We start from the raw sequence: 12733 nt of genomic DNA on the forward strand, positions 1-12733 counted from the left end.
TGTATTGGTGAGTGTAGTGGTGAGTGTATTGGTGAGTGTAGTGGTGAGTGTATTGGTGAGTGTGGTGAGTGTAGTGGTGAGTGTGTGGTGAGTGTATTGGTGAGTGTAGTGGTGAGTATATTGGTGAGTATATTGGTGAGTGTAGTGGTGAGTATATTGGTGAGTGTATTGGTGAGTATATTGGTGAGTATATTGGTGAGTGTATTGGTGAGTATATTGGTGAGTGTATTGGTGAGTATGGTGGTGAGTGTATTGGTGAGTGTGTGGTGAGTGTATTGGTGAGTGTATTGGTGAGTGTATTGGTGAGTATATTGGTGAGTATGGTGGTGAGTGTGTGGTGAGTGTATTGGTGGGTATATTGGTGAGTATGGTGGTGAGTGTATTGGTGAGTGTATTGGTGAGTGTATTGGTGAGTGTAGTGGTGAGTGTATTGGTGAGTATATTGGTGAGTGTATTGGTGAGTGTATTGGTGAGTGTATTGGTGAGTGTATTGGTGAGTGTGTGGTGAGTGTATTGGTGAGTGTATTGGTGAGTGTATTGGTGAGTGTATTGGTGAGTGTAGTGGTGGTGAGTGTATTGGTGAGTGTCGTGGTGAGTGTATTGGTGAGTGTATTGGTGAGTGTATTGGTGAGTGTATTGGTGAGTGTGTGGTGAGTGTATTGGTGAGTGTCGTGGTGAGTGTATTGGTGAGTGTATTGGTGAGTGTATTGGTGAGTGTATTGGTGAGTGTATTGGTGAGTGTAGTGGTGAGTGTAGTGGTGAGTGTAGTGGTGAGTGTATTGGTGAGTGTATTGGTGAGTGTATTGGTGAGTGTAGTGGTGAGTGTAGTGGTGAGTGTAGTGGTGAGTGTATTGGTGAGTGTATTGGTGAGTGTATTGGTGAGTGTAGTGGTGAGTATATTGGTGAGTTTAGTGGTGAGTGTATTGGTGAGTGTAGTGGTGAGTGTATTGGTGAGTGTAGTGGTGAGTGTAGTGGTGAGTGTGTTGGTGAGTGTGTGGTGAGTGTATTGGTGAGTATATTGGTGAGTGTATTGGTGAGTGTATTGGTGAGTGTATTGGTGAGTGTATTGGTGAGTATATTGGTGAGTGTATTGGTGAGTGTCGTGGTGAGTGTAGTGGTGAGTGTATTGGTGAGTGTATTGGTGAGTGTATTGCTGAGTGTATTGCTGAGTGTAGTGGTGAGTGTATTGGTGAGTGTATTGGTGAGTGTATTGGTGAGTGTAGTGGTGAGTGTATTGGTGAGTGTATTGGTGAGTGTATTGGTGAGTGTAGTGGTGAGTGTATTGGTGAGTGTATTGGTGAGTGTAGTGGTGAGTGTATTGGTGAGTGTAGTGGTGAGTGTATTGGTGAGTGTATTGGTGAGTGTAGTGGTGAGTGTAGTGGTGAGTACCCGGTGGTTCTGGTAGGCTGTGACGGCCGTGAACGTCGTCTCAGCGAAGATGAAAGTGAGTGTAGTGGTGAGTGTATTGGTGAGTGTATTGGTGAGTGTATTGGTGAGTGTAGTGGTGAGTGTATTGGTGAGTGTATTGGTGAGTGTATTGGTGAGTGTATTGGTGAGTGTATTGGTGAGTGTATTGGTGAGTGTATTGGTGAGTGTAGTGGTGAGTGTAGTGGTGAGTGTATTGGTGAGTGTAGTGGTGAGTGTATTGGTGAGTATGGTGGTGAGTGTATTGGTGAGTATATTGGTGAGTGTATTGGTGAGTGTATTGGTGAGTGTATTGGTGAGTGTAGTGGTGAGTGTAGCGGTGAGTGTATTGGTGAGTGTATTGGTGAGTGTATTGGTGAGTGTATTGGTGAGTGTATTGGTGAGTGTAGTGGTGAGTGTATTGGTGAGTGTAGTGGTGAGTGTATTGGTGAGTGTAGTGGTGAGTGTATTGGTGAGTGTGGTGAGTGTAGTGGTGAGTGTATTGGTGAGTGTAGTGGTGAGTGTATTGGTGAGTGTAGTGGTGAGTGTATTGGTGAGTGTAGTGGTGAGTGTATTGGTGAGTGTGGTGAGTGTAGTGGTGAGTGTGTGGTGAGTGTATTGGTGAGTGTAGTGGTGAGTATATTGGTGAGTATATTGGTGAGTGTAGTGGTGAGTATATTGGTGAGTGTATTGGTGAGTATATTGGTGAGTATATTGGTGAGTGTATTGGTGAGTATATTGGTGAGTGTATTGGTGAGTATGGTGGTGAGTGTATTGGTGAGTGTGTGGTGAGTGTATTGGTGAGTGTATTGGTGAGTGTATTGGTGAGTATATTGGTGAGTATGGTGGTGAGTGTGTGGTGAGTGTATTGGTGGGTATATTGGTGAGTATGGTGGTGAGTGTATTGGTGAGTGTATTGGTGAGTGTATTGGTGAGTGTAGTGGTGAGTGTATTGGTGAGTATATTGGTGAGTGTATTGGTGAGTGTATTGGTGAGTGTATTGGTGAGTGTATTGGTGAGTGTGTGGTGAGTGTATTGGTGAGTGTATTGGTGAGTGTATTGGTGAGTGTATTGGTGAGTGTAGTGGTGGTGAGTGTATTGGTGAGTGTCGTGGTGAGTGTATTGGTGAGTGTATTGGTGAGTGTATTGGTGAGTGTATTGGTGAGTGTGTGGTGAGTGTATTGGTGAGTGTCGTGGTGAGTGTATTGGTGAGTGTATTGGTGAGTGTATTGGTGAGTGTATTGGTGAGTGTATTGGTGAGTGTAGTGGTGAGTGTAGTGGTGAGTGTAGTGGTGAGTGTATTGGTGAGTGTATTGGTGAGTGTATTGGTGAGTGTAGTGGTGAGTGTAGTGGTGAGTGTAGTGGTGAGTGTATTGGTGAGTGTATTGGTGAGTGTATTGGTGAGTGTAGTGGTGAGTATATTGGTGAGTTTAGTGGTGAGTGTATTGGTGAGTGTAGTGGTGAGTGTATTGGTGAGTGTAGTGGTGAGTGTAGTGGTGAGTGTGTTGGTGAGTGTATTGGTGAGTGTATTGGTGAGTGTATTGGTCAGTGTATTGGTGAGTGTAGTGGTGAGTGTAGTGGTGAGTGTATTGGTGAGTGTATTGTTGAGTGTAGTGGTGAGTGTAGTGGTGAGTGTATTGGTGAGTGTAGTGGTGAGTGTATTGGTGAGTGTATTGGTGAGTGTATTGGTGAGTGTAGTGGTGAGTGTATTGGTGAGTGTATTGGTGAGTGTATTGGTGAGTGTATTGGTGAGTGTAGTGGTGAGTGTATTGGTGAGTGTAGTGGTGAGTATATTGGTGAGTGTAGTGGTGAGTGTATTGGTGAGTGTATTGGTGAGTGTATTGGTGAGTGTATTGGTGAGTGTAATGGTGAGTGTATTGGTGAGTGTAGTGGTGAGTGTATTGGTGAGTGTATTGGTGAGTGTATTGGTGAGTGTATTGGTGAGTGTATTGGTGAGTGTATTGGTGAGTGTATTGGTGAGTGTAGTGGTGAGTGTATTGGTGAGTGTATTGGTGAGTGTATTGGTGAGTGTATTGGTGAGTGTATTGGTGAGTGTATTGGTGAGTGTAGTGGTGAGTGTATTGGTGAGTGTAGTGGTGAGTACCCGGTGGTTCTGGTAGGCTGTGACGGCCGTGAACGTCGTCTCAGCGAAGATGAAAGTGAGTATATTGGTGAGTGTATTGGTGAGTGTATTGGTGAGTGTATTGGTGAGTGTAGTGGTGAGTGTATTGGTGAGTGTATTGGTGAGTGTACTGGTGAGTACCCGGTGGTTCTGGTAGGCTGTGACGGCCGTGAACGTCGTCTCAGCGAAGATGAAAGTGAGTGTACTGGTGAGTGTATTGGTGAGTATATTGGTGAGTGTATTGGTGAGTGTATTGGTGAGTGTATTGGTGAGTGTATTGGTGAGTACCCGGTGGTTCTGGTAGGCTGTGACGGCCGTGAACGTCGTCTCAGCGAAGATGAAAGTGAGTGTATTGGTGAGTGTATTGGTGAGTGTATTGGTGAGTGTATTGGTGAGTGTATTGGTGAGTGTATTGGTGAGTGTAGTGGTGAGTGTATTGGTGAGTGTAGTGGTGAGTGTATTGGTGAGTGTATTGGTGAGTGTAGTGGTGAGTGTATTGGTGAGTGTATTGGTGAGTGTAGTGGTGAGTGTATTGGTGAGTATATTGGTGAGTGTAGTGGTGAGTGTATTGGTGAGTGTATTGGTGAGTGTATTGGTGAGTGTATTGGTGAGTGTATTGGTGAGTGTAGTGGTGAGTGTATTGGTGAGTGTATTGGTGAGTGTATTGGTGAGTGTATTGGTGAGTATATTGGTGAGTGTATTGGTGAGTGTAGTGGTGAGTGTATTGGTGAGTGTAGTGGTGAGTGTATTGGTGAGTGTCGTGGTGAGTGTATTGGTGAGTGTATTGGTGAGTGTATTGGTGAGTGTAGTGGTGAGTGTATTGGTGAGTGTAGTGGTGAGTGTATTGGTGAGTGTCGTGGTGAGTGTATTGGTGAGTGTATTGGTGAGTGTATTGGTGAGTGTATTGGTGAGTGTAGTGGTGAGTGTATTGGTGAGTGTACTGGTGAGTGTATTGGTGAGTGTATTGGTGAGTGTATTGGTGAGTGTATTGGTGAGTGTAGTGGTGAGTGTATTGGTGAGTGTATTGGTGAGTGTATTGGTGAGTGTAGTGGTGAGTGTAGTGGTGAGTGTATTGGTGAGTGTAGTGGTGAGTGTATTGGTGAGTGTATTGGTGAGTGTAGTGGTGAGTGTATTGGTGAGTGTATTGGTGAGTGTATTGGTGAGTGTAGTGGTGAGTGTAGTGGTGAGTGTATTGGTGAGTGTAGTGGTGAGTGTATTGGTGAGTGTATTGGTGAGTGTATTGGTGAGTGTAGTGGTGAGTGTATTGGTGAGTGTATTGGTGAGTGTATTGGTGAGTGTATTGGTGAGTGTAGTGGTGAGTGTATTGGTGAGTGTATTGGTGAGTGTATTGGTGAGTGTATTGGTGAGTGTATTGGTGAGTGTAATGGTGAGTGTATTGGTGAGTGTAGTGGTGAGTGTATTGGTGAGTGTATTGGTGAGTATATTGGTGAGTGTATTGGTGAGTGTGTGTGTGGTGAGTGAGTGTATTGGTGAGTGTATTGGTGAGTGTATTGGTGAGTGTCGTGGTGAGTGTGTGTGTGGTGAGTGAGTATATTGGTGAGTGTAGTGGTGAGTGTATTGGTGAGTGTAGTGGTGAGTGTATTGGTCAGTGTATTGGTGGGTGTATTGGTGAGTGTATTGGTGAGTGTTTTGGTGAGTGTATTGGTGAGTGTATTGGTGAGTGTATTGGTGAGTGTATTGGTGAGTGTATTGGTGAGTGTATTGGTGAGTGTATTGGTGAGTGTAGTGGTGAGTGTATTGGTGAGTGTATTGGTGAGTATATTGGTGAGTGTATTGGTGAGTGTATTGGTGAGTGTATTGGTGAGTGTATTGGTGAGTGTGGTGAGTGTGTGGTGAGTGTATTGGTGAGTGTATTGGTGAGTGTAGTGGTGAGTACCCGGTGGTTCTGGTAGGCTGTGACGGCCGTGAACGTCGTCTCAGCGAAGATGAAAGTGAGTGTAGTGGTGAGTGTATTGGTGAGTGTCGTGGTGAGTGTATTGGTGAGTGTATTGGTGAGTATATTGGTGAGTGTAGTGGTGAGTGTATTGGTGAGTATATTGGTGAGTGTATTGGTGAGTGTAGTGGTGAGTATATTGGTGAGTGTATTGGTGAGTGTAGTGGTGAGTGTATTGGTGAGTGTATTGGTGAGTGTAGTGGTGAGTATATTGGTGAGTGTATTGGTGAGTGTAGTGGTGAGTGTATTGGTGAGTGTATTGGTGAGTGTATTGGTGAGTGTAGTGGTGAGTGTATTGGTGAGTGTATTGGTGAGTATATTGGTGAGTGTAGTGGTGAGTGTAGTGGTGAGTGTATTGGTGAGTGTAGTGGTGAGTGTATTGGTGAGTGTAGTGGTGAGTGTATTGGTGAGTGTATTGGTGAGTATATTGGTGAGTGTAGTGGTGAGTGTAGTGGTGAGTGTATTGGTGAGTGTAGTGGTGAGTGTATTGGTGAGTGTATTGGTGAGTGTAGTGGTGAGTATATTGGTGAGTGTATTGGTGAGTGTAGTGGTGAGTGTATTGGTGAGTGTATTGGTGAGTGTATTGGTGAGTGTATTGGTGAGTGTAGTGGTGAGTGTATTGGTGAGTGTATTGTTGAGTGTAGTGGTGAGTGTAGTGGTGAGTACCCGGTGGTTCTGGTAGGCTGTGACGGCCGTGAACGTCGTCTCAGCGAAGATGAAAGTGAGTGTAGTGGTGAGTGTATTGGTGAGTGTATTGGTGAGTGTATTGGTGAGTGTATTGGTGAGTGTATTGGTGAGTGTAGTGGTGAGTGTAGTGGTGAGTGTATTGGTGAGTATATTGGTGAGTGTATTGGTGAGTGTATTGGTGAGTGTATTGGTGAGTGTATTGGTGAGTGTATTGGTGAGTGTAGTGGTGAGTACCCGGTGGTTCTGGTAGGCTGTGACGGCCGTGAACGTCGTCTCAGCGAAGATGAAAGTGAGTGTATTGGTGAGTGTATTGGTGAGTGTATTGGTGAGTGTATTGGTGAGTGTAGTGGTGAGTGTTTTGGTGAGTGTATTGGTGAGTGTAGTGGTGAGTACCCGGTGGTTCTGGTAGGCTGTGACGGCCGTGAACGTCGTCTCAGCGAAGATGAAAGTGAGTGTAGTGGTGAGTGTATTGGTGAGTGTATTGGTGAGTGTATTGGTGAGTGTATTGGTGAGTGTAGTGGTGAGTACCCGGTGGTTCTGGTAGGCTGTGACGGCCGTGAACGTCGTCTCAGCGAAGATGAAAGTGAGTGTATTGGTGAGTGTATTGGTGAGTGTATTGGTGAGTGTATTGGTGAGTGTATTGGTGAGTGTATTGGTGAGTGTAGTGGTGAGTACCCGGTGGTTCTGGTAGGCTGTGACGGCCGTGAACGTCGTCTCAGCGAAGATGAAAGTGAGTGTATTGGTGAGTGTATTGGTGAGTGTATTGGTGAGTGTATTGGTGAGTGTATTGGTGAGTGTATTGGTGAGTGTATTGGTGAGTGTATTGGTGAGTACCCGGTGGTTCTGGTAGGCTGTGACGGCCGTGAACGTCGTCTCAGCGAAGATGAAAGTGAGTGTAGTGGTGAGTGTATTGGTGAGTGTATTGGTGAGTGTATTGGTGAGTGTATTGGTGAGTGTATTGGTGAGTGTAGTGGTGAGTGTAGTGGTGAGTGTATTGGTGAGTATATTGGTGAGTGTATTGGTGAGTGTATTGGTGAGTGTATTGGTGAGTGTATTGGTGAGTGTATTGGTGAGTGTAGTGGTGAGTGTAGTGGTGAGTACCCGGTGGTTCTGGTAGGCTGTGACGGCCGTGAACGTCGTCTCAGCGAAGATGAAAGTGAGTGTATTGGTGAGTGTATTGGTGAGTGTATTGGTGAGTGTATTGGTGAGTGTATTGGTGAGTGTAGTGGTGAGTGTATTGGTGAGTGTAGTGGTGAGTACCCGGTGGTTCTGGTAGGCTGTGACGGCCGTGAACGTCGTCTCAGCGAAGATGAAAGTGAGTGTATTGGTGAGTGTATTGGTGAGTGTATTGGTGAGTGTATTGGTGAGTGTAGTGGTGAGTGTATTGGTGAGTGTATTGGTGAGTGTAGTGGTGAGTACCCGGTGGTTCTGGTAGGCTGTGACGGCCGTGAACGTCGTCTCAGCGAAGATGAAAGTGAGTGTAGTGGTGAGTGTATTGGTGAGTGTATTGGTGAGTGTATTGGTGAGTGTATTGGTGAGTGTAGTGGTGAGTACCCGGTGGTTCTGGTAGGCTGTGACGGCCGTGAACGTCGTCTCAGCGAAGATGAAAGTGAGTGTATTGGTGAGTGTATTGGTGAGTGTATTGGTGAGTGTATTGGTGAGTGTATTGGTGAGTGTATTGGTGAGTGTAGTGGTGAGTACCCGGTGGTTCTGGTAGGCTGTGACGGCCGTGAACGTCGTCTCAGCGAAGATGAAAGTGAGTGTATTGGTGAGTGTATTGGTGAGTGTATTGGTGAGTGTATTGGTGAGTGTATTGGTGAGTGTAGTGGTGAGTGTATTGGTGAGTGTAGTGGTGAGTACCCGGTGGTTCTGGTAGGCTGTGACGGCCGTGAACGTCGTCTCAGCGAAGATGAAAGTGAGTGTATTGGTGAGTGTATTGGTGAGTGTATTGGTGAGGTGTGCCACAGTCACATGGTGAGTGTATTGGTGAGTGTATTGGTGAGTGTAGTGGTGAGTACCCGGTGGTTCTGGTAGGCTGTGACGGCCGTGAACGTCGTCTCAGCGAAGATGAAAGTGCGGAAGTTGAGCTGAGCCCGTAGCTCGCTGCAGACTCCCGGTTCCACCAGCACCACGTGGAGGCGGGGCTGGTAGCGATGCATCGAGTTCAAGGATTGGGATGATCTGCATCATCATCATCAGCATCATCATCATCATCATCAGATCATCATCAGCAGCACCACGTGGAGGCGGGGCTGGTAGCGATGCATCGAGTTCAGGATGATCTGCATCATCATCATCAGCATCATCATCATCAGCAGTGTCATCATCATCAGCAGCAGTGTCATCAGCAGTGTCATCATCATCAGCAGTGTCATCATCATCAGCAGCAGCAGCACCACGTGGAGGCGGGGCTGGTAGCGATGCATCGAGTTCAGGATGATCTACATCATCATCAGCATCATCATCAGCAGTGTCATCATCAGCAGCAGTGTCATCAGCATCGTCATCAGCAGTGTCATCATCATCATCAGCAGTGTCATCGTCATCAGCAGCACCACGTGGAGGCGGGGCTGGTAGCGATGCATCGAGTTCAGGATGATCTGCATCATCATCACCAGCATCATCATCATCATCAGCAGTGTCATCAGCAGTGTCATCATCATCATCAGCAGCAGCACCACGTGGAGGCGGGGCTGGTAGCGATGCATCGAGTTCAGGATGATCTGCATCATCAGCATCAGCATCATCATCAGCAGTGTCATCATCATCAGTGTCATCATCATCAGCAGTGTCATCATCATCAGCAGCAGCCCCACGTGGAGGCGGGCTGGTAGCGATGCATCGAGTTCAGGATGATCTGCATCATCATCATCAGCAGTGTCTTCATCAGCAGCAGTGTCATCATCAGCAGTGTCATCATCATCATCATCAGCGGCAGCAGTTTCATCTTCAGTAGCACTGTCATCATCATCATCAGCAGCAGTCTCACCATCATCAGCAGCAGTGTAATCATCATTATCATCTCTCTATCTCTGTATCTGTGTGTGTCTGTGTGTGTGTGTCTGTGTGTGTCTGTGTGTGTGTCTGTGTGTGTGTGTATGCGTGTCTGTGTTGTGTGTCTGTGTGTGTGTGTATGTGTGTCTGTGTGTGTGTGTCTGTGTGTGTCTGTGTGTGTCTGTCTGTGTGTGTCTGTGTGTGTGTCTGTGTGTGTGTGTGTCTGTGTCTGTGTGTCTGTCTGTGTGTGTCTGTGTGTGTGTGTGAGTGTGTCTGTGTCTGTGTGTGTGTGTCTGTGTGTGTGTGTCTGTGTGTGTGTGTGTCTGTGTGTGTGTGTCTGTGAGTGTGTGTGTGTGTCTGTGTGTATGTGTTGAGTGTGTCTGTGTGTCTGTGTTGTGTCTGTGTTTGTGTTTGGTGTGTGTATGTGTGTGTGTGTCTGTGTGTCTGTGTGTGTCTGTCTGTGTGTGTCTCTCACATGGCCGTTGTCGTCCAGCGCGTGATTGGTGAGTTTGAGTTTGTCGAAGGCCACCGTTTGCTTCATCCACGAGTCGCCTCGTGCCGGCGACTCCGGATGGACATGGACCCGGCCTGGCATCGACGGATCGGCGCGGCCGGCCACCAGCCACGCAGAGCTGTGGAACGCGTACCTGGGGGGGGGGGGGGGGGGAGAGAGAGGGGGAGAGAGAGGGGGAGAGAGAGGGGGAGAGAGAGGGGGAGAGCGAGGGGGAGAGAGAGGGGGAGAGAGAGGGGGAGAGAGAGGGGGGGAGAGAGAGGGGGAGAGAGGGGGAGAGAGAGGGGGAGAGAGAGGGGGAGAGAGAGGGGGAGAGCGAGGGGGGGAGAGAGGGGGAGAGAGAGGGGGAGAGAGAGGGGGGGAGAGAGAGGGGGAGAGAGGGGGAGAGAGAGGGGGAGAGAGAGGGGGAGAGAGAGGGGAGAGAGAGGGGGAGAGCGAGGGGGAGAGAGAGGGGGAGAGAGAGGGGGAGAGAGAGGGGGGGAGAGAGAGGGGGAGAGAGGGGGAGAGAGAGGGGGAGAGAGAGGGGGAGAGAGAGGGGGAGAGAGAGGGGGAGAGCGAGGGGGGAGAGAGGGGGGAGAGAGGGGGAGAGAGGGGGAGAGAGAGGGGGAGAGGGGGGAGAGAGGGGGGGAGAGAGAGGGGAGAGAGAGGGGGAGAGAGAGGGGGAGAGAGAGGGGGAGAGAGAGGGGGAGAGAGAGGGGGAGAGAGAGGGGGAGAGAGAGGGGGAGAGAGAGGGGAGGAGAGAGGGGAGAGAGAGGGGGAGAGAGAGGGGAGAGAGAGGGGGAGAGAGAGGGGGAGAGAGAGGGGAGAGAGAGGGGGAGAGAGAGGGGGAGAGAGAGGGGGAGAGAGGGGAGAGAGAGGGGGAGAGAGAGGGGGGAGAGAGAGGGGGAGAGAGAGGGGAGAGAGGGGGAGAGAGAGGGGGAGAGAGAGGGGGAGAGAGAGGGGGAGAGAGGGGGAGAGAGAGGGGGAGAGAGAGGGGGAGAGAGAGGGGGAGAGAGAGGGGAGAGAGAGGGGGAGAGAGAGGGGGAGAGAGAGGGGGAGAGGGGGGGGAGAGAGGGGGAGAGAGAGGGGGGGAGAGAGGGGGGAGAGAGGGGGAGAGAGAGGGGGAGAGAGAGGGGGAGAGAGAGAGGGGAGAGAAGAGGGGGAGAGAGAGGGAGAGAGGGGGAGAGAGAGAGGGAGAGAGAGGGGAGAGAGAGAGGGGGAGAGAGAGGGGGAGGGGAAGAGAGGGGGGAGAGAGAGGGGGAGAGAGAGGGGGAGAGAGAGGGGGAGAGAGAGGGGGAGAGAGAGGGGGAGAGAGAGGGGGAGAGAGAGGGGGAGAGAGAGGGGGAGAGAGAGGGGGAGAGGGGGAGAGAGGGGGAGAGAGAGGGGGGAGAGAGAGGGGGAGAGAGAGGGGGAGAGAGAGGGGAGAGAGAGAGGGAGAGAGAGGGGGGAGAGACGAGGGGGAAGAGAGGGGGAGGAGAGAGGGGAGAGAGAGGGGGAGAGAGAGGGGGAGAGAGGGGGAGAGAGAGGGAGAGAGGGGGAGAGAGAGGAGGGGGGGTCTAGCAGCTAGAATGTGTACACAAACACAGCGAGTAGCTGAGTGAGTAGCTGAGTGAGTACCTGAGTGAGTAGCTGAGTGAGTAGCTGAGTGAGTGAGTGAGAATCTGAGTGAGTAGCTGAGTGAGTAGCTGAGTGAGTGCAGTAGCTGTGTGAGTAGCTGAGTGAGTAGCTGAGTGAGTATCTGAGTGAGTAGCTGAGTGAGTGAGTAGCTGAGTGAGTGAGTAGCTGAGGGAGTGAGTAGCTGAGTGAGTAGCTGAGTGAGTGAGTATCTGAGTGAGTAGCTGAGTGAGTAGCTGATTGAGTGAGTAGCTGTGTGAGTAGCTGAGTGAGTGAGTGAGTATCTGAGTGAGTATCTGAGTGAGTAGCTGAGTGAGTGAGTGAGTATCTGAGTGAGTATCTGAGTGAGTAGCTGAGTGAGTGAGTAGCTGAGTGAGTGAGTAGCTGAGCGAGTGAGTAGCTGAGTGAGTAGCTGAGTGAGTGAGTAGCTGAGTGAGTAGCTGAGTGAGTGAGTGAGTATCTAAGTGAGTAGCTGAGTGAGTAGCTGAGTGGAGTAGCTGAGTGAGTGAGTATCTGAGTGAGTAGCTGAGTGAGTAGCTGATTGAGTGAGTGAGTATCTGATTGAGTGGCTGAGTGAGTAGCTGAGTGAGTGAGTGAGTATCTGAGTATCTGAGTGAGTAGCTGAGTGAGTAGCTGAGTGAGTGAGTAGCTGAGTGAGTAGCTGAGTGAGTGAGTATCTGAGTGAGTAGCTGAGTGAGTAGCTGAGTGAGTAGCTGCGTGAGTGAGTGAGTATCTGCGTGAGCATCTGAGTGAGTAGCTGAGTGAGTGAGTATCTGAGTGAGTACCTGAGTGAGTGAGTATCTCAGTGAGTAGCTGAGTGAGTAGCTGAGCGAGTAGCTGAGTGAGTGAGTATCTGAGTGAGTAGCTGAGTGAGTGAGTAGCTGAGTGAGTAGCTGCGTGAGTGAGTGAGTATCTGCGTGAGCATCTGAGTGAGTAGCTGAGTGAGTATCTGAGTGAGTACCTGAGTGAGTGAGTATCTCAGTGAGTAGCTGAGTGAGTAGCTGAGCGAGTAGCTGAGTGAGTGAGTATCTGAGTGAGTAGCTGAGCGAGTGAGTAGCTGAGTGAGTATCTGAGTGAGTAGCTGAGTGAGTGAGTAGCTGAGTGAGTAGCTGCGTGAGTGAGTATCTGCGTGAGCATCTGAGTGAGTAGCTGAGTGAGTGAGTATCTGAGTGAGTACCTGAGTGAGTGAGTATCTCAGTGATTAGCTGAGTGAGTATCTGAGTGAGTACCTGAGTGAGTGAGTATCTCAGTGAGTAGCTGAGTGAGTAGCTGAGCGAGTAGCTGAGTGAGTGAGTAGCTGAGTGAGTAGCTGCGTGAGTGAGTGAGTATCTGCGTGAGCATCTGATTGAGTGAGTATCTGAGTGAGTAGCTGAGTGAGTGAGTATCTGAGTGAGTACCTGAGTGAGTGAGTATCTCAGTGAGTAGCTGAGTGAGTAGCTGAGCGAGTAGCTGAGTGAGTGAGTATCTG

General features: G+C 49.3%; 1 protein-coding gene across 1 annotated transcript in view; it reads right to left on the minus strand.

The window, feature by feature from the left end:
* Window positions 1–8608: 8608 nt before the first annotated feature.
* The window catches only part of LOC142907886 (T-box transcription factor TBX1-like), a 59482-nt gene continuing 55357 nt past the window's right edge, over window positions 8609–12733 (minus strand). Inside the window, exons 5-6 of the mRNA XM_076057788.1 lie at window positions 9637–9808; window positions 8609–8890 (exon numbers count right to left, since the gene is read on the minus strand). Of these exons, the coding sequence (XP_075913903.1) occupies window positions 8609–8890; window positions 9637–9808 (454 nt within the window). The remainder of the gene's footprint in view (window positions 8891–9636; window positions 9809–12733) is intronic.

This window comes from Petromyzon marinus, chromosome 84 (assembly GCF_048934315.1).
Source record: "Petromyzon marinus isolate PM22_M1 ecotype Great Lakes invasive population chromosome 84, UKy_Petmar_22M1.pri1.0, whole genome shotgun sequence".
In the NCBI taxonomy this organism is placed as follows: Eukaryota; Metazoa; Chordata; class Hyperoartia; order Petromyzontiformes; family Petromyzontidae; genus Petromyzon; species Petromyzon marinus.